Here is a 25,327-nt window from a genome sequence, read left to right as displayed (position 1 = left end):
AGGCCAAGAAGCCGTAGCCCAGAAGCCGGGCAGGTTACTGCCTTTTTTGTGCCCTCTGAGTGGACGGAGTGCGGGAGCGGGGTGTAGCCAGCCTGAGTATCACTGTCGGGTCTCTCAGGGCCTCCTCAGTTGAATTTAATGACTTACGCTCAAAGTTAGATGGTAGAAATAAAATTAAAGGTCCCTGCCATCCTGTCATTCTGAGCCCGATGGAAAAGACATAGAAACGTGTGATCATAGTACGGCGTGGTAAGACCTACAGACTGGTGTGCCAGGGGCTCTGGGCGCAGAAGTGCACCCAAGCAGGGAATCAGAGAAGGCCTCCTGGAGGAAGTGACTCTGCCCTGAGTTGGAGCTGGTTAGGGAAAGAGGGAGGATGGGTGGGGGGGTATTTTCCAGCTGGAGGGAGAGGCTCACGCAAAGAGTCAGAGACTTGAGAGCACATGGGCCCTTTATGGAACCTGGAACTGTTTGGCACAGGTGAAGAGCCAAGTAGGTGATGGGCAGGGGCAGTGAGAATTGAGTCTGAAGATCTTGGTGGATCTCAGATCTCAAAGCACCTTGATGCCAGGCTAGGAGTTTGAATTTGACCTTGACTTTGAAGGGCTATAGGCAGGGGAGTATCATAATCTAAGTTGTGTGCTGTAAAGCTGCCGTGTGGAGAGTATGGGAATTTCAACTGACCTTAAGGCCGAATCCAACCATCAGTGAGATCAACTGTGTTTAAGGCAAATAAATCAAGCCAACGAACGGATGGTTGAGTGGGAGGCAGGTGATAGGCCTGGCGAAGCTGGACAGATATCTACCTCCGCCACACTCCCCAGGCAAAGGCACAGTCTGCCAGGCTGAGCTCGGCTCCTTGCTTTGACCCCTCTCCCCATAGTTCCAGGAGCTGCAGCTGGCAGCTGGCTGGCATGGGGATGACCTCAAACACACCAAGAACGAGATCTCAGAGCCGACCCGGCTCATCCAAAGGCTGCACTCGGAGATCGAGAGCGTGAAGAAGCCGGTGAAGGGGCTTTGGGGTTTCCTGGCTCAATCCCAAGGGAGGGGTGAACTGTCAATCATATACACTCCCCCATGCCCCTTCTCCTTCTCTGGGTCCTCCATCTCAGAAACCCCTTCCTCAAATGGAGCCCCTGCTCTCATCGCCTGCACTTAGCTCCCACCTGAACTCTGGAACAATTGGAAGGGCCTTTTCAGAAAGCCAAGGGGCTGGGAATAACAAGCCCCCCAGTCCCAGGTTGACAGGACTCTATCGCCGTGCATGGGGTTTTGCTCTAGGAAGTGGGGCAGGACAGGGCTTGGTCCAACCACAGTAAGCACTTGGGGCGGGCGGCGGGAAGGGAGGCTCAGGCTGCCTTAGAACTGAGGGGGCAATGCCACCTCCTGGCCCTCAGTGCTCCAACCTGGAGATGGCCATTGCTGATGCCGGGCAGCGGGGCAACTGCACCCTGAAGGATGTTTGAGCCAAGCTGGATGAGCTGGAGGCCACCCTGCTCCAGGTCAAGGAGGAGCTGGCCTGGATGATGCATGAGTACCAGGAACTTATGAGCACCAAGCTGGCCCTGGACATCGAGATCGCCACCTACCGCAAGCTGCTGGAGGGTGAGGAGTGCCAGTGGGTGATGGGAGGGGTCTTAGAATGTTAGGGCTGGAAGGACTTTTGGAATCCTCTGACTCAATTTCCCAGATGGGGGGGCAGGCTGCTGGAGGGGCTGGAGATGCTTTTTTAGGTCACCCACAAATGTAGCCTTATACAGAATCTGGTCAGATAATAAGATGATGATTTCCTTTAGGGTTCTCTTTCCAGTCTTCAGACTATGATGGGGAGAAAGTTTCAGTGTAGTGCTGTTGTATCTCTAACACTGCTGCTCTGACACTTGCAAATGTCCCTGTTAGTAAAGAGATGGTAGATCTCAGCTTCACAGCCTCTGGGCAGACAAAAATATCTAGCCAAAATTTAAAAAAAATTGTTTCATTCATTATATTATTTTTACTGCTACAGTTTTTGTCTTTTTTGGTCCAGCAATACTGGTTTTCTGTTTACCCTGGTGATATAAGACTTCCTTTTAAGAGAAATGCATTTTTTATTATAAAAGGCGGGATCAATGGAAAATACTAAATATATAAGAGTATGAGTTATACGTGGTCGTAGCAACAATTGGAAGGGTGGTACATGAAGCATTGACATTTGAAAAACCCTGTTCTAACCTAGCACCATTTTATAAATGAGACCCAGAGAGGAGAAGTTATTGGTCCTAAAATCATACAGTTGGTTCCTTAGCGGCAACTCCTGATGTTAGCGTTTCTACACGTGTATTTACTCAGGCAGTAGCCCCACAGGGATGAAGAAATGGGCTGAAGAGAAGCATGGCAGGAGGGCCTCTGGGAGGTGGTGTTGCCATGGCGGTGGGGGGGCGCTCCAGGGTTGAAATTCGCACATCTCTGAAGGGGAAAGAGCAGGTGAGGAGGGAAAGAGAGGTGCTTAGAGTCACACAGGTGCACTTCATGCCACCTGGCCAGCTAGAGGGCTTGTGGAGGCCGCGGTAGCCTGGCTGATGATTCCAGGCTGGGGTGAGCGTAACTTGGATTCCATGTAAAGGAGATTTACCTGTGCTTTTCTCCCTGTGCAGGATGTCTGGAGAATATACCAATTCTGTGAGCATATGTGAGTATTTCACTCCCTGAAAGAGTATTTTTAGCCCATTAACGAACACAAAGTAAGCAGTCCCCTACCACCAGGACCCCTTGGAAGAGCCTGGGCTCTGCCTGGTAGAGCATCATTGTCCTAATCGCCTCCTTTGATGAGACCTTCGGCCTCTTCCTCTGTGGAGTCAGCTTCCCATCACATTCTGACATTTCACACTGACCCCTTCCCCAGAAACCTCACCCATGCTAAGATGAGACTCTCAGTCCTACCCTCTTGTGTCACTCCCATCCCGGCTTTCCTTCATGACGGAAGCTGTGAGTTGGAAGAGGGGCACCTCCTCAATCAGACTGAGACCTGCGCACGGAAACACTGCGTGAGCCAGCAAAAACTCCCCTGGAATGAGCAATCAGGAACTGCTTTGAAAAAAATTAAGAATGTCTTCTTGAGTTAAATGCAAGACTTTTTGGCTTATGCGATACTTGGGCATCATCTGTTCTTTGGGGGAAGCCCCTGCTACTAGAATGAGGAGGCTCTGGGTTTGGGGGTCCTGCGGCATCTGGGCTGATTCTCCCAGTGCTTGAGCTGCCCAGGAATTGAGCATATATCACTAAACTCAAGTCCACTGTTGATGTGGAGTGTTTGTGTAAGAGGGACACATTAAAGCTAGTTGGGGCTGGGAGGTTGGAGAGGACTTTGGGTCAGCCCTGTCCTGGGACACACCCTTATCATCCCTCCCTCTGTCCTCCACAGCGGTCATCAGCAGCTCCATGGCCAGGACCGCAGGCGCAGGAGTCGGCTTTGGGTTCAGCGGTGCCAACACCTATGGCTATTGGCCCAGCTCTGTCGGCAGGGGCTATGGCATCCTGTCTGGGAGCTGTGTCACTGGCAGTGGGAATTGCAGCCCCCGCGGGTGGCCAAAACTAGGCTGGGGAGTGCACGTGAATTTAAGGATTGCTGGGGAAGACCCCAGCTCTGAGCTTACCCACCAAGAAAACCACAAAATAAAGTGAAAGACAGCTGTCCAGACATCTTGCTCTGGTTTCTCCTGGACTCCCTGCTCCAGGAAATTCCTCCATCACATTTGTCATCATCCCTTCCTTGCTTTTCTTCTCCACTGACATGTCCTCTCTTGCAACTCTCTGCCTTAGTCCTTCTTAATTAAGAATAGGGATTCTAGCCCATCCTTCTGCTTTCACACCAAGAGGCCTCTTAACCCAGCCTCCCCTTCCTGCTGCATTGCCAAGGATAAAGACTTGACCCTTTCTCTGGCTGCCTGCCCCCTTGCAGATGAAGGTTTTCTCTAAAGGGCATCCCAGGCCTCCTGTTGCTCCTTCCATGCCCTGGCTTAGGTAGTTATTCAGCCATATGCTCCATGGGTACAGGAGATTACAGGTCCACTGATAGACCTGCAAGGACTGTATCTTGCTAGAGCAACGTCAGCTCTGGGGAAACACCTGGTTATTTGTTGTACCTTGCATGGTCCCTGCAGACTATAGCTGGGAGCACCCCTGCAGACTGATCCCATCAATGAAAGGATCTGTGTTCTCAGCATGCACGTTTTTGTCCTGGTTCAGGCCTCTGTCCCTGCTTCCTCGTCTCACCAATAAACTTATACAACTCATGCAGGCCCAGGATGCTTTTTTCTCCTAAGGGAATCCTCATCTTAGGCCAAGTCTCTTCTGTATGTAGAGGTCAATGACCTGGAGCCTAGGGCATCTGAGGCTCAGTGTCTTCCATAGAGACTCGAAGTATCCTTTGATCTGAGTGAAAGACATCCTTGCACGGATGGCAGGACCCCACCATCACCTCCGCTGGATTTTGTGATACTCAGGGTTCATCTCTGTCCCCCATCCCCAGCAGATGCATCTTTTTTTTTTTTTTTTTTTGCGGTACGCGGGCCTCTCACCGCTGCGGCCTCTCCCGTTGTGGAGCGCAGGCTCCGGACGCGCAGGCTCAGCGGCCATGGCTCACGGGCCCAGCCGCACTGCAGCATGTGGGATCTTCCCGGACCGGGGCATGAACCCGTGTTCCCTGCATTGGCAGGCGGACTCTCAACCACTGTGCCACCAGGGAAGCCCCAGATGCACCTTTGAAGTCATGCTTTTCTCAGATGAATGCACCGGTGAATGGAAAACCTTTGAGAACGTTCAGATTCTCAGCAGAGAGAGGGAGTCAACATTTGTCTTGTGGCAAAATTTAAAACTGGCCAAGAGGCAGCAGAAGGCCAGTTCCAGAAAACCTGGGGATCGAGTTATAGCTGTTCCTTGTTCTCTGGGAAAAGGTCAAAGGTAGATTCTGTTTCAAGTAATGACCCATGTTCTCTTGGTGCCTGGGGAAGGTTCACTGGGTTGAACATGGTTGTGAATGTATATGTACGAGTTGTGTTTTAAGCATGGGGGGCATCTCTGTTACACGCCACTCAGCTTCCAAACACTCTTGTGCTCAGAGCCTTCTTTTTTTTGGCTGTGTTGAGTCTTCATTGCTGCGCGCAGGATTTCTCTAGTTGCAACGACCAGGGGCTACCCTTTGCTGTGGTGTGTGGGCTTCTCATTGTGGTGGCTTCTCTTGTTGTGAAGCACGGGCTCTAGGCATGCGGGCTTCAGTAGTTGTGGTTCGCGGACTTTGTTGCCCTGTGGCATGTAGGATCTTCCTGGACCAGGGATTGAACCTGTTTCCCCTGCATTGGCAGGCAGATTCTCAAACATTCTCAAACATTGCACCACCAGGAAAGTGCCTCAGATGTACGTTTGAGACCTTTCTCATAGGTCTCTAGGCCATGACTATGCTGGCAGGATATGACAGGAAGCAAAAAGCAAGTGAGAGGCCAGCACACATTGAGGCTGGGGCTCACAGGTGCATCTGAACAGGGTCACTGTGGGTCCAGAGCCCTACAGTTCAAGTCAATAGCCTTGAATTCAGATCCAGTCCCTGTGACTAAGTGGTGATCATGAGTGAAGCTCTCAATCCTTTTGAGCGTCATTTCTTTAGCTATAAACTAAGCAGAATTAACCCCCAGCTTGCTGTTAGGCTATGAGACAGCATGAAGATGTTCTGTGCAATTCCTGGTACAAAGTTCATGCTTAATAAATGTTAAATGGAAACAGAATCTTGTTCTTAATCTTTGTGGTTCAAAAACAAAATTAGCTCACTGAAAGGGGTGTTTAGCTGCTAGTAAAGCAATTCACAAAATCTAAGCTTTAAAGAAACCATCTTATAAACGACATGCAGTTTATTTATTGCCCAAAGGAGAACTGGCTGGCCAAATAACTAGTCTCAGGGAAGACACTCTTGGGGCCAGTAAAGAAATGGTGGTCAATTCAAGGAATATTTAGTAAGTAGCTATCATGTGCCTGGCATGAGTTAGTGTTCGGGATAGTGATATGGAAACGGGTCCATGCTCTTAATGGAGACATAACCACAAAAAATGTAACTATAACACAGGTGAGATATTGGCAACACAAGAAATGACAGAGTCAGCACAGAGGGGAGTGGGGAACTTCAGGGAGGTCAGGGAAGGCTGGCAGAGGAGGCAACATGTGCAGAGTTTCGAGAGGATGGAGTTTACTAGGCAGACAAGAGGAGGGAGTGGGCATGGTACCCAGAGGCACTAGCATGGTGTAAGTAGGTCATGGTTGCTGGAGTGTGAAGAGGAAGGCTGAGGAAGTTCTGCAGGTGGAGATGGAGGGGGCAGTGGCACCTGAAGCTGGGGAGGTTGGCAGCAGCCACATCAGAGGGGCCCTTTCAAGTCTGCTAAGGAGCTGGGATTTCATGCTGTAGAGCTCGTGGGAGAAGCCTACACATTAGATGTCAGATGGACCCAACTGGAGTCCTCCTCTGCCACTCAGTGTGACTTAGGCAAGCTACTTCTGCTCGATGACCCTCAGTTTCTTCATCTGTAAAAAGGAGTTAATAATAGTATTCCCTAAAGAAATTGCCATGAGAATTACATTTAATTAGAGAATGTAGGAGAATTATTTAATTTAGTGACTGGCACATAGTACGTACTCAATAAATGGCTGCTATTAAACATTGTTAATATTATAGCTCTCTTTTTTTTTAAGCATCTTTATTGGAGTATAATTGCTTTACAATGTTGTGTTAGTTTCTGCTGTATAACAAAGTAAATCAGTTATATGCATACATATATCCCCATATCCCCTACCTATTGCACCTCCCTCCCACCCTCCCTATCCCACGCCTCTAGGTGGTCACAAAGAACCGAGCTGATCTCCCTGTGTCATGCAACTGCTCCCCACTAGCTATCTATTTTACATTTGGTAGTGTATATATGTCAGTGCTACTCTCTCACTTCATCCCAGCTTACCCTTCCCCCTGCCCGTGTCCTCAAGTCCATTCTCTACCTCTGCGTCTTTATTCCTGTCCTGCCCCTAGGTTCATTATAACTTTTTTTTTTTAAGATTCCATATATATGTGTTAGCATACGGTATTTGTTTTTCTCTTTCTGACTTACTTCACTCTGTATGACAGACTCTAGGTCAATCCACCTCACTACAAATAACTCAATTCTGTTTCTTTTATGGCTGAGTAATATTCCATTGTATATATGTGCCACATCTTCTTTATCCATTCATCTGTCGATGGACACTTAGGTTGCTTCCATGTCCTGGCTATTGTAAATAGTGCTGCAGTGAGCATTGTGGTACATGTCCATCTTTGAATTATGGTTTTCTCAGGATATATGCCCAGTAGTGGGATTGCTGGGTCATACGGTAGTTCTATTTTTAGTCTTTTAAGGAACCTCCATACTATTCACCATAGTGGCTATATCAATTTACATTCCCGCCAACAGTGCAAGAGGGTCCCTTTTCTCCACACCCTCTCCAGCATTTATTGTTTGTAGATTTTTTGATGATGGCCATTCTGACTAATGTGAGGTGATAACTCATTGTAGTTTTGATTTGCATTTTTCTAATGATTAGTGATGTTGAGCATCATTTCATGTGCCTCTTGGCCATCTCTATGTCTTCCTTGGTGAAATGTCTATTTAGGTCTTCTGCCCATTTTTAAACTGGATTGTTTGTTTTTTGATACTGAGCTCCATGAGCTGTTTGTATATTTTGGAGATTAATCCTTTGTCTGTTGTTTCATTTGCAAATATTCTCTCCCATTCTAAGGATTGTCTTTTTGTCTTGTTTATGGTTTCCTTTGCTGTGCAAAAGCATTTAAGTTTAATTAAGTCCAACTTGTTTAGTTTTGTTTTTATTTCCGTTACGCTAAGAGGTGGGTCAGAAAAGATCTTGCTGTGATTTATGTCAAAGAGTGTTTTACCTATGTTTTCTAAGAGTTTTATAGTGTCTGGCCTTACATTTAAGTCTTTAATCCATTTGGAGTTTATTTTTGTGTATGGTGTTAGGTCGTGTTCTAATTTCAGTCTTTTACATGTAGTGGTCCAATTTTCCCAGCACCACTTATTGAAGAGGCTGTCTTTTCTCCATTGTATATTCTTGCCTTCGTTATCAAAGATAAGGTGACCATATGTGTGTGGGTTTATCTCTGGGCTTTCTATCTATATTTCTGTTTTTGTGCCACTACCATACTGTCTTGATTACTGTAACTTTGTGGTATAGTTTGAAGTTGGGAAGCCTGATTCCTCCAACTCCATTTTTCTTTCTCAAGATTGCTTTGGCTATTTGGGGTCTTTTGTGTTTCCATATGAATTATAAAATTTTTTGTTCTAGTTCTGTGAAGAATGCCATTGGTAATTCGATAGGGATTGCATTGAATCTGTAGATTGCTTTGGGTAGTATAGTCATTTTCACAATATTGATTCTTCCAATCCAAGAACATGGTATATTTCTCAATCTGTTTATGTCATCTTTGATTTCTTTCATCAGTGTCTTATAGTTTTCGGAGTACAAGTCTTTCAACTCCTTAGGCAGGTTTAGTCCTAGGTATTTTATTCTTTTTGTTGTGATGGTAAATGTGAGTGTTTCATTAATTTCTCTTTCTGATTTTTTGTTGTTGATGTATAGGAATGCCAGAGATTTCTGTGCAGTAATTTTGTATCCTGCAAACTTACCAAATCCATTGATTAGTTCTAGTAGTTTTCTGGTAGCACCTTTAGGATTTTCTATGTATAGTATCATGTCATCGGCAAACAGTGACAGTTTTACTTCTTCTTTTCCAATTTGTATTCTTTTTATTTCTTTTTCTTCTCTGATTGCGGTGGCTAGGATTTCCAAAACTATGTTGAATAAGAGTGGTGAGAGTGAACATCCTTGTCTTGTTCCTGATCTTGGTGGAAATGCTTTCAGTTTTTCACCATTGAGTATGATGCTTGCTGTAGGTTTGCCATACATAGCCTTTATTATGTTGAGGTAGGTTCCCTCTATGCCCATTTTCTGGAGAGTTTTTTTCATAAATGGGTGTTGAATTTTGTCAAAAGCTTTTCCTGCATCTATTGAGATGATCATATGGTTTTTATTCGTTAATTTGTTAATATGGTGTATCACATTGATTGCTTTCTTATACTGAAGAATCCTTGCATCCCTGGGATAAACCCCACTTGATCGTGGTGTATGATCCTTTCAATGTGCTGTTGGATTCTGTTTGCTATATTTTGTTGAGGATTTTTGCATCTATATTCATCAATGATATTGGTCCATAATTTTCTTTTTTTGTGATATCTTTTTCTGCTTTTGGTATCAGGGTGATGGTGGCTTTGTAGAATGAATTTGGGAGTGTTTCTCCCTCTGTAATTTTTTGGAAGAGTTTGAGAAGGATCAGTATTAGCTCTTCTCTAAATGTTTGATAGAATTCACCTGTGAAGCCATCTGGTCCTGAACTTTTGTTTGTTGTAAGATTTTTAATTACAATTTCAATTTCATTACTTGTGATATGTCTGTTTATATTTTCTAATTCTTCCTGGTTCAGTCTTGGAACATTGTACCTTTCCAAGAATTTGTCCATTTCTTCGTGGTTGTCCATTTTATTGGCATATAGTTGTTTGTCGTAGTCTCTTATAATCCTTTGTATTTCTGCAGTGTCAGTTGTGATTTTTTCTTTTTCATTTCTAATTTTATTGATTTGTGTCCTCTCCCTTTTTTTCTTGATGAGTCTGGCTAAGGGTTTATCAATTTTGTTTATCTTCTCAAAGAACCAGCTTTTACTTTTATTAATCTTTGCTATTGTTTCCTTTGTTTCTATTTCATTTATTTCTGCTCTGATCTTTATGATTTCTTTCCTTCTACTGACTTTGGGTTTTCTTTGTTCTCCTTTCTGTAGTTTTTCTTTTTTTTTTTTATACATAAGTTAACCCATTTAATGGGCTTCCCTGGTGGTGCAGTTGTTGAGAGTCCGCCTGCCGATGCAGGGGACACGGGTTCGTGCCCCGGTCTGGGAAGATCCTACGTGCCGCGGAGCAGCTGGGCCTGTGAGCCATGGCCACTGAGCCTGCGCGTCCGGAGCCTGTGCTCCGCAACAGGAGAGGCCACAACAGTGAGAGAATGGTATCTTGTGGCTTTACTTTCCATTTCACTGATGGCTAATCATGATGAACAACTTTTTATGTGCTTATTTGTCACCCACATATTTTCTTTGGTTAAACATTTGTTCAATCCTTTAAAAAACAAAAAAACCAAAAACCCAAAGGCAGCTGTGGCAGTGAGTTCAAGGATCCCCCTGCCAGAAACCTCAGGCTGCAGATGTGCAACCAAAAAGGCCTCGAGATGAAGGGCAAGTGAAGGCTGGCTCTGTGAGCAGAAAGCTGCAGACCTCATCCATCTCCTCCCTGTGTCCTCATCTCCTCCTGCAGGTTCCCTTTGCAAGTCAGGAAATGCTTCCTCCGGAACCACAATCCCATCCCATCCCCCCCCCCCCCCCCGTTGTCCTCAGCAGGGCAATGTTCTGATGCAGGAAGTCCAGCCATGGGCTCGCTCGGTGACCCTCTCCTTGGTCACCTTTCACTGGGCCACTGCCACAAATGCAGAGATAACATACATATCCAGGATGCTTCCCTACGACCAGGGGAAAGCTCATCTGTCCCTGTGCATTTCTGGGCCTTCACAGCCAAGGAGCTCTCATTGTCTTCTTATTGGGATTGTGTCCAGGTCTCTGCTTCCCCCACAATAAACGATTGATATCATTTGATTCTGAGTGTTGAATATGTTGCCCGGGATGTCGACATTTGAGTTGCCCTGAACAGTTTTGCTTGGTCCAGCTCTTTCTTCCTTCTGGGTCCCTGCGCTGACATGGATCTTTGCCGTCTGGTCCTGGCCAGGTAGGCTTTGTGTGAGAGATGCTCCGTATAAACAGCAGAGATTTGTTACTGATACGCCTCTGGGCAGGCTTGGGGCTTCCAGTGCACTGGGGTACCTATTGCACACAATGGACCTGCCAGATGGGCACAGTCACCACCCCCCGACCATTATAGAGAGGCTCAGGCCTCTGTGATCAAGGAACCAAATCACCCCCAGACTGTCAGGTGTTCGAGCTTCAGCGCAGCTTCCTGCTGCACTTCTCAAAAGCTTCCACAAGGCTTCCCTGGTGGTGCAGTTGTTGAGAGTCTGCCTGCCGATGCAGGGGACGTGGGTTCGTGCCCCGGTCCGGGAGGATCCCACATGCCGCGGAGCGGCTGGGCCCGTGAGCCATGGCCGCTGAGCCTGCACATCCGTAGCCTGTGCTCCGCAGCGGGAGAGGCCACAACAGTGAGAGGCCCGTGTACCGCAAAAAAAAAAAAAAAAAAAAAAAAGCTCCCACAGCGTCCCCGGCAACTGCCTCTTGTTGCCGGAGAGTCACTCCTTCTTTCCTCCTCACTCCTGCCAACCCACCCCCAGTCCTACTCCCCCACTCCAGCCCTGCTTTCCTCTTCTTCCAGCCGATTCTTTTCCACCCTCACATTTGAGGCCAGCATGCCCACTTGCTTATGGATGCATCTGTATCTACAGTGTCCGCAAAGCAGTGGCTCACTAGACAGAGCTTCGGTGAGCCCGGCATTGTCAGGCACCGGGAATTGTGGAGTCAGCAAACGGGTGCACAGAGCCTGTCCTCAGAGAGCTCACAGTCTGGTGGGGAGAATAAAAATCAGCAACTAACAAACGCAGGATACGCTGTCAGGCAGTGATGACTGCTGTGAAGAAAAATTAAGTGGAGTAAGAAGGGTGCCCTTTGAAGCACATGTGTGTTTCTGTTAGTGTTCTCTCAGAAGCAGTTAGCACAGTCGCCTTGATCAAGGTGCGGAAGGGCAGAGTCCTCCAGGGCGAGGCCACCTTCCAAGGATGAGTGTCATTTGAGGGTGACTTTCAGGATGCCCATGACCCCTTCTCCTCCCTGTCATTCCCCAGCCTCACACTCCAGTCTTTCTTCCCAGAGGCCAGGACTCTTCACACCCCAGGACCATGGCAAATATGACTTCCAATCTTGATGCCCATGACCCATTTCCTGAAAGCCCACTCATCCTTCGTGGCTCTGCTGAAATGCCACCTCCCATGGACATGCGTTTTCTGGTCCCTCCAGGTGGACTCCATCAAGTCATCAAGCATTAAATGAGAAGGAACATTAGAGCTGGTGGCAACAATTCCCCTGGTACCCTCACTATATAGGCCAGCAAATGGAGGCCTGGATGTCTAAGTGCTCTCCCCATGTTCACAGTGCTGGTGAGCAGCAGGTTGGGGACCGGAGCCCTGCACATTCACAGCACTGTTCCCGAACCCGTATTACAGTTGTTGCTTTATTTTCCTGGTGTCACGTTAGCTGCGCACATGTCTGTCCCCTCCCCCCACCACTCACAGCCCCGTGTTCTGTTCCGGGGCCCTCAGTCTGGCTCACGGTTGGCACTCAATGTAACATTTGCCACAGATATGCATGGCTCAGTCTCACCGACCCTCACTGGGGAGAACGAGCTCATGGAACACACATGTGTCCTGATGATTTGGCATGCAAGTGATGAAACACATTTGTGTTAATAAATTTGTGCTTTACATGCATCCACATGTATGCAGTTTATAGAATTTATCAACCAAACGGAGACACCTTTATTCTGGACACATGCTAAGCTGGATCTGCAGACAGCAGGCATAAGCCAGGACTCTGTCAGGCACATGCTGTCGTAGGTCTAGTGTCCTGGCTGAGTGTCATATGCCTGACTTCAAATCCTGGCTCTTCTAATGGCTAGTTGTGACTGGGTGCAAGATCCTGCCCTTACAAAATAGGGTCGATACAAGCTGGCCTTTACTGAGTGCTTTCTATGTGCCAGGTACTTCTCTCAGCACTTTATGTCTGGCAACGATGAATTCTCCCAACAACCTGATAGGTATAGTTGTTATAAGGTGCAATTCTAATAATGCAGATCTCACTCGTGAAGATGTTGAGACTCAAAAGGGTAAAATAACCCACCCAACATCCCACAGTTAGTAAATGGCAGAGTTGGGAGTTGACCCTCAGTCCAATCCCAGAGTCCATGCTTCCAGGCACGATACCTCCTTACCTGTCAAAGTTCTCACCGTAGAGAAGAGTTGAGAATATGAAAAGGGATAATGGAAGTAATACAGTGCCTGGAATATAATTTGCAGCCAATAGATGTTAGTTGTTGTTATAATAATTACTATTAATGCATGTTCTTTGGGCCTTTTGTGTTTTGCCAGCTGTGCACTGGTTCCTGAGCAGGCAGTCCACAGCAGGACTGTGCCCGGAGACCTGGCTCAGGCGGGTTAAATGCAGGGCCAGGGCGAACACTGGCTCTCTTCACTGACACACGGTCCCATTCAGTCACCAACTGCTAATTTGCAAGCAGGAAGAGTAACTCCTCGGTGCCAGTATTTTTTTTTTTTTTTTTTTTTTTTTTTGCGATACGCTTGCCTCTCACTGTTGTGGCCTCTCCCGTTGCGGAGCACAGGCTCCGGACACGCAGGCTCAGCGGCCATGGCTCACGGGCCCAGCTGCTCCGCGGCATGTGGGATCTTCCCGGACCGGGGCGCGAACCCGTGTCCCCTGAATTGGCAGGTGGACTCTCAACCACTGCGCCACCGGGGAAGCCCCGGTGCTGGTATTTTGTGCATACACTGCCCTCTGCCATCAGCCTCGGGTACTGCACCTTCCAGCCCCGTGCCTTTGGAGGAAAGACTCTTCCCTAAAACGGAGAGGGTGTGGGATGATTTTGGACAGGCTCTGTGCCCACCGTGGAGCTGGCAGCTGGAGGAGATGCTGTTTCGCTCCCTGGCGTGCCCAGGCTGGCCCAGCCTCCTTGTTGCCCAGGCCCTGGCTTCTGTCTCCCCTCCCTCTCCTTTCCCATCTCTCCTCTCACAGGATTGGGGGTTAGGAACTGTGGTAGTGCTGGCATTGCTGCAGCCCAAACCCCTTTGAGGACCTTCAGACAGCTCTTCCTTGACAGGCACCTGAAAATCTTGGTGCTGGTCAGGAAGTCTGGGGAGTGAGAGCCCCCGTCCCTCAGCAATACTGTGCTCTAGCCTCACCTGCACTGTAGGTAAGCTCCTGCCCTGGCTGCAAGGCGGACCCTCTGAGATCTCAATACCACACCCCGCCCCTGCCCCAGTGCAGTAGATGATCTGGGCATGGAGGCACTGGTGAGACACAGGCAAGGGGCTACAGAGGAAGGAAGGGATCAGAGCTGAACACAGACAGCCTGGGAAGGCTTCCTATAGAAGGTGAAGGGGACACTACTTGTTGGAGAACGGGAGTGTCTTAAGACGTTTTAGGTCTCATCTGGCAGCTGCTCTGAGGTTTGAGCTGCCCTTTGCCAGCTGCCTCTATTTCCCTCCCAGGGCCTCCACCACTCCTGCCATCTCAGGACGACCACCACTTGTAGGACTAACCCTCTGCTTATGGTACCATCCCTCAGCCCTTAGACTCATATCCGGCAAGTGCTGTACAGACCAGAGAGACGCTGAGGGTCTCTCCTCTCCTGCACACCAATTTCCACCGCCCTGGCCCTCCCTCCCTGCTTGGTGCACTTCCACACCACAGCCCCTTTTATATTTGGTCCCTCTTCGAGCGCGCATAGACACGTGCTCATTGGCTCACAGATTCAAGTCTACGGAAGATACTCACAATACTTAACAACTGGTATAATCAGGACCAGCTCATCAAAGTACTTGTCAGCCACAGACAACCAAGACAGCCATGCCAGTCCCTGGGCACCATTCTGCTTAAGTTCGTGTTCACGACCACTCGCATGTAGATGTGGACCCCCATGTGGCCTCTGACACATATGGGAGAACATCTTTCAGCTGGTGAGCAGTGCTCACAATTCATATCATGATCCCGAGCCTGGGTCCAAGGAGCGGAGAGCATCACCTGGCCTCGGAGGGAACTGTTAGGCTGGAGGAATGCATACAGCACTTAGGCAATAGGGTTGTGTGAAGAAAGGTGCAACTGACCCAGGGAGGGCTTGGGGGAGGTTTCTTAGAGGAGGGGTGTCTTGGTTTGTCTTAAAGGATAGGACAAGCCTGCCCTGGTGGGCAGGAGGCTGGAAGAACAGCCCAGAGCATGTCATCAGGGAAAAGCATGATGCATGTGAGAAACATGCAATCGTCTCATAAGCACACCTACCCAAGTCCCGAGATTACAATTGTCTTCAAAAGAGTAAAGCAGGCTGAGAAGGGGAGTGGGGGGGTCAGTTCCGCTGCCTAGTGAGTCTGGGACAGGAAGAAGAGTGAGGGAAAAGTGAGTGCTGGTGAGCTCAGTTTTTCACACCGTGCAGGCACCTGCACTGGACATTTGCACATGAGAAAGCCAGGACAGTGTAGAAGCTATGAGCACAGATGGTAACCAGGCTGCCTGGGCTGAACCCTGGCTCAAATCCTGGCTCAGCTACTCACTAGCTGTGCAACCACCAGTAAGTTACTTAACTTCCTTGTGCCTCAGTATCTTCATCTGTAAAATGGGGATAACAACAGTACCTGCCTCACAGGGCCGCTGTGAGCATTAAATGAGTTAATATATGTGTAGTGCTTAGAGCAGTGCCCAGCAGAGCTCACACTGTATGTTAGCTATTATCATTACCATCATCATTATTATTTACAAGGTGCCTCCCATACACCTCTGGGAGTAGGTGGAGCAGGTATTAGCACCCCCCTTTTTAGGGATGCGGAAACAGGCTTAGGAAGTTGGGAGACCTGCCCGTGGTCACATGGCAGGACCAAGACCTGGGTCCTCAGAGTCCTGAGTCCACACACTTCACCAGAGGCTTGGGGTGGGGCTGGAGGAAGAAGATGGCTAGCAAAACTCAAAGGAGATGGTCCCGGCCACGGAGCTGAGCAAGGAGGAAGCGAGGGGGATGGGGCTGCCCAGGAAGGCACCTCTCTGGTAGCCAAACAGCAGGATGGGAGCAGAGCTGAGTGTCTGGCAGGACAGTCCTCCTTGGCCTTTATATCCCAGCTCCTCTGGGGTGAGCTCACCTTCAGCTTTGCCAGCTGCAAACCTGCTGAACAGCTGTCCTGCCCCCAGATGTGTGGCTCTGATTGTGGCCAAGTCCCCCAGGGACTGTGCTCCAACCAGCTAGCATGGGGCTGTGTAGTCTTTCCCGAGAGAAGGTAGGTCAATCTCTACTGGCAGAGGCTTGTCAGGGTTACTGGCAGGAGCTCCAAAGAGAAGACAGACCCTTGCTTCTTACTCCTGAGGGCCAGCTTGGTGCTATTGCTAAGCCTGGGTCCATGCAGGCTGTGCACAGGGAAAGCCAGTGAGAGGGAGTCTGCCCCTGATTGGTCAGGGAAGCTGTCCTCCCATCAATTTTAAGCTGATTTCTCTGCTAGTCATTTGACAGGTGGATTGGGAGCATCAGTGTGTGGTCATTCACAGGCGGCTTGGCCATGGGCATTAGTTTGGTGGGCTAAGGACTCTCTTGAGAAGTAGAATAGTGTGGTGGGGAAGAGGTCTCCGCAGTGTTGTGCAGTCAGACCTGGCTTCCACCTTGGCCCCATCACTTACCAGCTGTGTGACTTTGTGTGGCTAAGCCCGCCACATAGCCAGCTATGTGGACATGTGGAGAGTCATTCATCCTGTCTATGCCTCTGTTTCTTCATCTCTACAACGGAGATACTAATCTACCTCTTGGGGTCATTGTCGGATTCACGAAAGAAAATGCATGTGAAGATGTTGGCGCGATGCCTGACACATGCTAAGTGCTCCCCAAATGGCGGTTATTGTTATTGTCATTTTTATCTCTGAGAGCTAGGGTAGGGGTGTTGAGAAGGAGAAGAATCAAAGGTCTGGAAGAGGCCTCAAGGGATCATCCAGTCCAGGTAGGCCCTGACTTTCCATAGATAAGAAATGATTGCTCCCATTTTGTGGGTCGGCAAAAGCATGGAAGTAATGCCGTGCCCAAGATCATCTCCAGGGTAGGGAAGGTGAGGTTGGATGATCAGCCTCCTGCCTCCAGACTTAGTACTGGGGACTGGAGGGCTATGCTGGCCACATGACAGTGAGGCACCAAGGACAAGTCAGCCCAGGACAAATCCTATGTTGTGATGGTCAGTGGCCATCGAAGTCTCACCTCCCCACAGCTCTGGACCCTGGCTCGGAGGATTCCCTGCTGCCTCTGCTCTCTTCAGGGGCTGGCACCTTCTCTGTGGCTTCTTACCTCTAAGCCTTTTACCTCTAGGAGATCAAAATGTTCTGAAATTTGAGGTCTGGGGGGATGGGAGTGGACTGACTTTTGGCTGGGCTGATCAAACCTCATTAAGGAGTAAAGTCTGGAGACATGGAGAGAAAGACAAACATGAAGACAGTCACCTCTGTGAAAAATGTGGTCTGCCTGGGGTGAGAGGGAAACAGGCTCAAAAGCCTGGAGGGTTCCTAAATAATTTTATTCTCTAGAGGAGTATAATCCCATAACCCCAGGCAGCCGGAGAAGATGCGTGCATCCTATCGGTCATCCAGATGTGGAGTTCAGATGTGTATTGTGGTGTCCTGGGTGTAGGGTTTTCTTTTTGGTCAATGCTTAGTCTTATGAGTAGACATGAAAAAGTCAGGACTGGTTAAACCAAACCAAATGCTGGAAGATCTGCTGGACGCAAGCTGTTTGGTGACCAATCCCATCTCAACACTGAATACCAGACAGTTTTCTAATGTCCTGTGTTTCTGACTTTAAGGGACACAACCTTGTTTAAACAGTAGCTGCGTTCATGTACGATTAAGGGAAGTCACGTTAAAGAAAAGTCCCAAACCAAACAAGAGAGGTGTATGCAGACCCACCAGCTCTGGCCAGTTTCCTGGCCCAGTGAGGACACAGTGGCGTGGGGAGCTCCGTCTGTCCATCTGGCTCCGTAAGCCATGCTTGCTCTAGGGAAGATGGTTCTGAGGAGCAGGACAAAGGGAGGAGGAGGAGGCATGAGCAGAGATGCAGTTGGAGGCTGATGCAGGAATTTAGAACACCCAGAAGTCCTTGGTCCATTGAGCCTCACTGAGCTTGAGATGTTAGAAAATGAAGAGCAGACTCCCTTCTTTAGAGTGGTCAACCTTTTCAAAGATGAACCCTGCCTGACTCTGTTCCAGTACTTTCAAGCTCACCCCTGCCCTGGGCTGGTTTGGCCACAGTGGGTTCAGAGTGATCTGATGCATGGGTTATGGGGACACATATCTGTGTTCAGTTCTGGGCTCTGCCACTTATTAAACTATTGGACCTTGGAAAGAAGCCCAACTTCTCTATGCCTCAGTTTCCTTTACACAAAATAAGGTTAACGATGCACCCACCTCATGCAGAGGTTGTGAGGGGTAGAGGAGAAAATGCAGGGGAGCGCTTTGCAAAGCTCCCTGGGAGTGACGGGTGTGACTGTTTTCGTGGTGGCTCAACACTTCTGGCTGTTGGGCTCCAGGTGTGGATCCTGGAGCAGCAGAACCAGGTGCTGGGGACCAAGTAGGAGCTGCTGCAGCAGCTGGACCTGAACAACTGTAAGAACAACCTGGAGCCCATCCTCGAGGGCTGCACCAGCGACCTGTGCAAGCAGCTGGAGACGCTGTCCGGGGGCCGGATGAGGCTGGACTCGGACCTGAGGAACGTGTGGGATGTGGTGGAGGACTACAAGAAGAGGTGAGCTGGGAGGGGACCCCCTGTAGCTACACGACTGTCCCTGTCCCTTTTGAGCTTGTCAAGCAGGAGTGGGCAGCTACCCCAGCTTAACATTCTTGGAGGTGGAGGGAGGCAGTGTTCCTTGTCATACCAAGCAGAATCACCCCCAAGAAAACGGAAACTTGCTCCCTGCTCCTCCAGCCTGGCACTTAGGACAGACGTGAGATTTCCTACAGGACATTCATGCCACACGCTCCTTCCTCATTTTTTAAAATTAATGTATTTATTTTATATTTATTTTTGGCTGTATTGGGTCTTCGTTTCTGCGCGAGGGCTTTCTCCAGTTGCGGCGAGTGAGGGCCACTCTTCATCGCGGTGCGCGGGCCTCTCACTGCTGCGGCCTCTCCCGTTGCGGAGCACAGGCTCCAGACGCGCAGGCTCAGTAGTTGTGGCTCATGGGTCCAGCCGCTCTGCGGCATGTGGGATCTTCCCGGACCGGGGCACGAACCCGTGTCCCCTGCACTGGCAGGCGGATTCCTAAACACTGCGCCACCAGGGAAGCCCTCCTTCCTCATTTTTGAAGCTGGATCTTCAATAATCTCCTTCCAAAATTGGTGATCACATCTTCTCCTCCAGGAAGGCTTCCTTGCCTGGCTGGTCCTACTGGCCCTGGACTCTGCAGCCCCGCAGCACCTGTGCCCTCGCTCAGGGTCTTCCCTGGGCAAACGAGGGTTCTCAGTGAGACATATTAACTGACAGAGCACTGGCATTCCTGCAGGTATGAGGAAGAAATCGACAGGCGGACAGCAGCAGAGAATGAGTTTGTGCTTCTCAGAAAGGTGAGGGGTAGGCAGGTGTTGGATCTGGGGCTGGCCTGGGACCTGGAGGAGCTGAGCCTGCCAGTGTGCCCTGCTTTCAAAGAGAGTGAACCGATTCAGAGATAGCGAGGGGAAGGCAGGGGAAACCGCGATGCAAGAGTATCCAGAGAAGGGAATAAAAACGGCAGAGAGGATGATGGCATTCTTGAGTGTTTAATGGGGTCGGGGTTTGTCCACAGTGAAGAACAGTGGAGGGTGACACACAGGGGCTCTCCCTGCAGTTGCGGGCCTGGCTAGGATGTCACAGTGATGACTGACAGCAGCCTCCATGGGTTCCCTTCCTTAGAGGGGCACCCCATCCCTACTGCCGAGGGAGCCCATTCTCAGGATGGGGCAGGGCTGGGCCTTTTGCTCCTTCCTCCCCTTTCCCATGAACCTCCCAAAGAGAAGAGGTGGCTATTTCCCCATGCGGGGGACCCAGGCTGGGGTGTGTGTTGCCTTCTGGGCTGCACTGGCAGTGATTTGGGGATGGCTGGGATATCTTTCAGGACGTGGTTGCAGCTTATGCCAATAAGGTGGAGCTGCAGTCCAAGGTGGACTCCATGGACCAGGAGATCATGTTCTTCCAGTGTCTCTATGAAGCCGTAAGTCCGTCTCTTCATTCCACCCCTCCGAGGGCTGCCAGCGGGTAAAATTCTATTCTGGGGCCGGGAGGGGCACACAGGCCCCAGCTCTCAACCACTCATCTCCATTTCAGCCCTCAGAGGCTCCTCATCTCCTCTCTGGGTGGGAAGGAAATGGTCCTGGCCTTATCTCCATAGCAGCAGGACTCTGTCTGGGGCCTGGAGGGAACTCGCTTTGCCCAGAGAGCAACAGCCTTGGTTTGGAGCCTCTAAATTGGCATCACCAGGATTTGCTTACCTTGGGAGGGAGGTTGTTGGCCTCCATCAGTCAAGTCCTGAGACCATCACTGTTTCCCCTTCAAGGGATCGCTCAGATCCAGTCCCACATCAGTGACATGTCTGTCATCCTGTCCATGGACAACAACCGCGACCTGAACCTGGACAGCATCATTGATGAGGTCCGTGCCCAGTACGAGGAGATCACCCTGCAGAGCAAGGCTGAGGCCAAGGCGCTATACCAACCAAGGTGAGCTGGGCTGAGGCCGGCCCGGGGAGGGTGACCCCAGTAGGCATGAGGGCTGGGCCGGAATGTCTAGTTAAATGTCCAGCGTGGCCTGCTCCCATGACATCACCAACCCCAAGCCACCATGTACTCCCACGACACGCTCATCACCCCCGTCCATGGCTCCGCCCTTTGGGTCCCCAGTTCCAGGAACAGCAGCTGGCAGCTGGCCAGCATGGGGACGACCTCAAAAACACCAAGAATGAGATCTCAGAGCTCACCTGGTTCATCCAGAGGATCCGCTCAGAGACTGAGAATGTGAAGAAGCAGGTGAGGTGGCTGGTTGCCTTTGCATGGGGTGGACAGGCACAGTTGGAGGGGGATGAGTGGGCCGAGAGTGTCAGCCTCCCAAATCTCTGCCCAGGGGAGGAAAGGGACCAAAGAGGTGACTGTGTCAAACCCTTAGAACAGGTGTCCCTGGGGCATCTCATCTGCAACTCGCCCCAAGGACCCCTGATTTGAAGACCCCTCCCCTAGGAAGACTTCTCTCACCCGACAGGGTGGGCTAGGACCACATCCCTCTGCCCCTCCTGCCCTGATCAATGTGCTCTCCTGGCACTTGTGTCTCCCCTGTACTTGTCAGGCTTCTGTAATTGCCAGACACCTGCATGTCCCTTCTTCCACTGGACCAGAGGGAGGCAGAGAGCTGGCTACTTTGCTCCTGTTGTTTGCCCAGCGTCTAGTACAGTGCCTGGCACAGAGTAGCTACTTAATAAACATTTGTTGATTCAGGGATTGAGGAGAAGGGGGTTCAGAGGGCACCCCTTAAAATCTGTCTGTGGATGTCTATGAAGGCCTTACTCGGAGTACTGCTCCTGGGAACATAGGCAGCAGTCTCAGTTCTAGTAGGTGGGGAGACAAGATTCTCATATACATTAACAATAGCAGCATCTCCTGTCATTTTATCACACTGAATCCTTCCAAAGACCCTGTGAGGCAAGCCTTACCTGTTGTTACAGATGAGGAAACTGGGGTTCAGAGAGGTTAAGAGTGTTGCACTGCGGTAAGTGGTGGAGTTGTGATCTGAACCAAGGTCTCCTGACTCCTGGTCCAGTGCTCTTTCCACTCTCCCATGGGTTTTAACACTTAGTAGCTCTGGGACATTGGGCAAGTTACTTGTCTGCACTGCACAGGGTGTTGTGAGGACTGGATGAGTCAAGTTATATAAAAGCCATGTGTAGGGCTGAGCACAGTGCCGGGCGTATGGTAAGCATTTGGGAAATTGTTTGTCCTGGGGTATCTCCTTCCCCATTTCCTCGTCTGTGACCCCATGCACCTGAGCAGCCACTGTTGTGGTACCTGCAATACCATATTCCAGTGATCTGTCCTCCTAGACTTTAAACAACTCAAGAGCAGAAGGCTGAGCTTACTCTTACTCATTTTGTATCCTCAGAGCAGGGTGGCCAAATAAATGACTTTGAAAGGTACTGAGTGGCACTGAATTAGCCATCAACTCAGGGGGGCAGGATGAACTATTTTTCATCACCACCAATGTCTAAACAGAGTGGAGATAAAGCTAAGAAAGGACTTGCCGACCCCAGAAGGGGTTCCAACTAGAAGAGGAACAGGGAGTCTGAAGGGTGGAGGTGGGCATCTCTGCTCCAGAATCTCAAAGAATGAGTGGGACTTGGATGTGGATGATTCCAGTGAGCCCTTCCAGTTTCCAACCTCTGTAATTCCCCATTTAGGCTTCCAACCTGGAGACGGCCATCGCTGATGCTAAGCAGAGTGGGGACAACACCCTGAAGGATGCCTGGGCCAAACTGGATGAGCTCCTCCAAAGACAAGCTGGCCAGGATGATGCACGAGTACCAGGGACTCATGAGCCTGAAGCTAGCCCTGGACATGGAGATTGCCACCTACCGCAAGCTGCTGGAGAGCAAGGAGTGCCGGTGAGGGAGCGATGCTCTGGCAGGAAGGCCACAGGGGTTTGGGAAGGACCAAAGGAGAAAGCCTAACACATCTTAATCCAGAAGAGATGAATTCTTGGGGAAAGAAGGGGTGGTGATGCTAGGAATAATAATAGAATTAATAATACTACACAGACACGAGTGCTTACTTCATACCAGGCACTGTGCTACGTTGATTGGTTCATTCAGTCCTCACCACTTCCCTGCCTGTACCTGGGTACACTACCCACCCCCCGCCCCCCCCAAAAAACGTTACTCTGTTAGGCCTTCTTGTTCTCTCTTCCTTAATTGTCTAGGTACAAGATGAGCTTGTGAGTGCTGTCCCAGGGCAGCCACTCCAGCATCACCAATGCTCTTGGGAGAAGGAAAGCCTCGATGCCTGGGAGACTGACCCTTGGGAGGTGTGCATGCCATCCCCACAAGTACACCTCTTAAGAGCTACTGTTTGATGGATTTTTGCCTGGTTACCCCAAAGATTCAGGGGTGGCCCCCATAGCTTCTGGAGCTCTGCTTGTGCCAATGGAGCCCTGGTATTTCCATAGGTGCCTACTGAGTTCAGAAACCCACATTAGGCCAGTGGGAACACTAGCTTTGAGGTTAATAACTTGTGGGTTGAATGACTGTTTGTTCTTATTTTATTTCTCCCCTAACAGGATGTCATGAGAATTTCCCTACCCTGTCAGCATCTGTAAGTACTTGTGTTCTTGGACCTAGAATTGTAGAATGTGTGGACTTGAAAGGGCCTTAGTTATACCCTGTGTGTGGAGATGAGGAATCTAAGGACCAGAGAGGGGAAAACTTTGCCTGAGATCACACAGCCAGATGGCAGGGCATGTCCAGAAATCAGGCCTTCTGACTCCCAGCCCAGCACTCCTTCCTTTTTATCATTCTGTCTCCCTGTTCTGAGGGCAGCTAGGAAGGTTATCACCATGGTGATGGGGAACCAAAGGACACAGTGCAGGAAGGTGAGTATGGGTGTGTGTGAGGCCTGGGGAGCCAGGTTGCAAGTTATGATGAGACCTGGGCTGGGGAATTGGTAAATGGGGGACCTCGGAGGTCAAGCTGAAAGTGTTAGATCTCTGGATTTCTCATCAGGGCTAAGAGTTAAATCATAGCTTCCAAAAGATGCCATCTGGAAGACAGACGGTAGGAGGGAGAGGTTGGAAGCTGGGAAGTTTAGAAAAAAGACTAATAGAAGAGGCAGAGTGTTCAGAATGACAGGTGGGTCCATTGGTACCTGGACCAAAGAGGTGGACCTCTGAAAGTTAAGAATCGGCTAGATTGGATGTAAGCTGGGCAAGTCAAGGACAATGCATGGAGGAAGCTGTCTCTGAGATATTTTCCCCAGTGGGGACGGGGTTGGCTGTGACTGGGTCCCCCACCAAACCCATTGTTCCAAGAAGAGCCCTACCTGTCCTGGGGAAAGGCGGCCTTGTCCGGTCCCACTCCCAGCTGTGCTTGTGGGGTGTTGACCCTGCTCTCCCCCGGCAGCCACCATTAGCAGCACCAGCGTCAGCAGTGGCTATGGCTTCTGGCCCAACTCGGTCAGCAGAGGCTATGTGGTCAACGGCAGCAGCTGCATCTCTGGAGTGTGCAGCATCCATGGCAGGGAGGGCCGGAACCAGAGCAGCACCACTGACTACAAGGATGCCCTGGGGAAGGGCTCCAGCCCGAGTGCCCCCTCCAAGAAAGCCAGTCCATAGAGAGGGCTGTCCTCCCGCCACCTCTTCATCCCAGCTCTGGCTCCCACGTGCAATCTCCCTAGCCTGCTCTCAGCCCCACTCCCACCCTGCTGGCCCTGCTTTTGTACCTCCAGTGCTGGACTTGGCCACCCACCTGTGTCATCCTGAACCTGGACAGGTGTGGATGACTAAGCCTGGTGAAATTCATCCCTGCACACGCTTGGGGTTCGCCTCCTTGGCTGTGGTCCCCGAGCCATGCCACCAGCTCCCAGCCTTCGATCCTCTGCACAGCCTCTGGCTCAGTCACTAATTACTCTCTCTGGCCCTGTGGGTCTCAGACTGAGGCCTCCCTCTCACACTGGGGCCTTTGTCCCAGCTCCTACTAACTACCTGTGGTAGGAGCAGCTCTGTGTTCAGGAAAAGGCAAATGAAAGACAAACGACTAAGCGAGGCCATCCCCGCCCCTCCCTGGCTGGCTCATGACTCATTCTGAGTGGACCAAGTACAACTCAGGGTCTCTTTCTTCATTCTCCTGCACTCACAAGCAGGGAAGAGGAGGCCTGTTCGTTTCTCCTTTCTTCTTAAAGGCCCTCCCTCTGCATCCTCAATAAACAGCATGATCTGATGCCTTGGCCTCTTGAGCAGTTAAGGTGTGCACAAGGACCTCAGTCCAGATGCTCATGTGAGCCGACACCACAATCCCACACGGACCACTACACCACTGCATATCGCCTGTGCAGCCTATATTTCCAGGTTAATCTTCTCTGTAGAGCAGAAAAAGAAGACATTCTCAGACCACACACGGCAGAGGGGCTGGAAGCACTTCTGGGGCTGCAGGGAGGTGAAGCGCGGAGAGTTTGGGAAGAGGGCAGGAGAAGGCGTGGGGAGAAGAAAGGAAACCATAGAGAGGGGGTGTGTGCAGCCTGGTTTGTTGTTTTCAACAAAAGTGTTATCTGTGACCACTGGCAGAAACGGTCATGCTCCTGACAGGGGTCCTGGCCTCTTCTGGAGAGCTGGATCTTTCCTAGAGGGAAGGTAGGGGCTTGGTGGACAGGTATCTGCCTTTGTTCAGCCTGTTCCTCACTCTCACCGTCCTG

General features: G+C 50.0%; 1 protein-coding gene across 1 annotated transcript; it reads left to right on the top strand.

Annotated features, from left to right (window-relative positions):
- The first annotated feature begins 753 nt into the window (after positions 1 to 753).
- On the top strand, positions 754 to 24,251 carry LOC114886161 (keratin, type II cytoskeletal 71-like). The gene is given in 14 exon segments (XM_029206713.1): positions 754 to 768; positions 884 to 1,009; positions 1,401 to 1,463; positions 1,506 to 1,608; positions 3,404 to 3,495; positions 18,442 to 18,656; positions 19,414 to 19,474; positions 20,002 to 20,101; positions 20,440 to 20,606; positions 20,783 to 20,908; positions 22,327 to 22,412; positions 22,414 to 22,530; positions 23,202 to 23,236; positions 24,040 to 24,251. Coding segments are annotated over 14 exon segments (1,518 nt in total).
- The last annotated feature ends 1,076 nt before the right edge of the window (positions 24,252 to 25,327 follow it).

The sequence above is a fragment of the Monodon monoceros genome, unplaced genomic scaffold, assembly GCF_005190385.1.
Source record: "Monodon monoceros isolate NGI ecotype Baffin Bay Population unplaced genomic scaffold, NGI_Narwhal_1 Super_Scaffold_6, whole genome shotgun sequence".
NCBI lineage: Eukaryota > Metazoa > Chordata > Mammalia > Artiodactyla > Monodontidae > Monodon > Monodon monoceros.
Note: the sequence above shows the minus strand (reverse complement) of the source record. Positions and strands in the feature narration are given on the sequence as shown.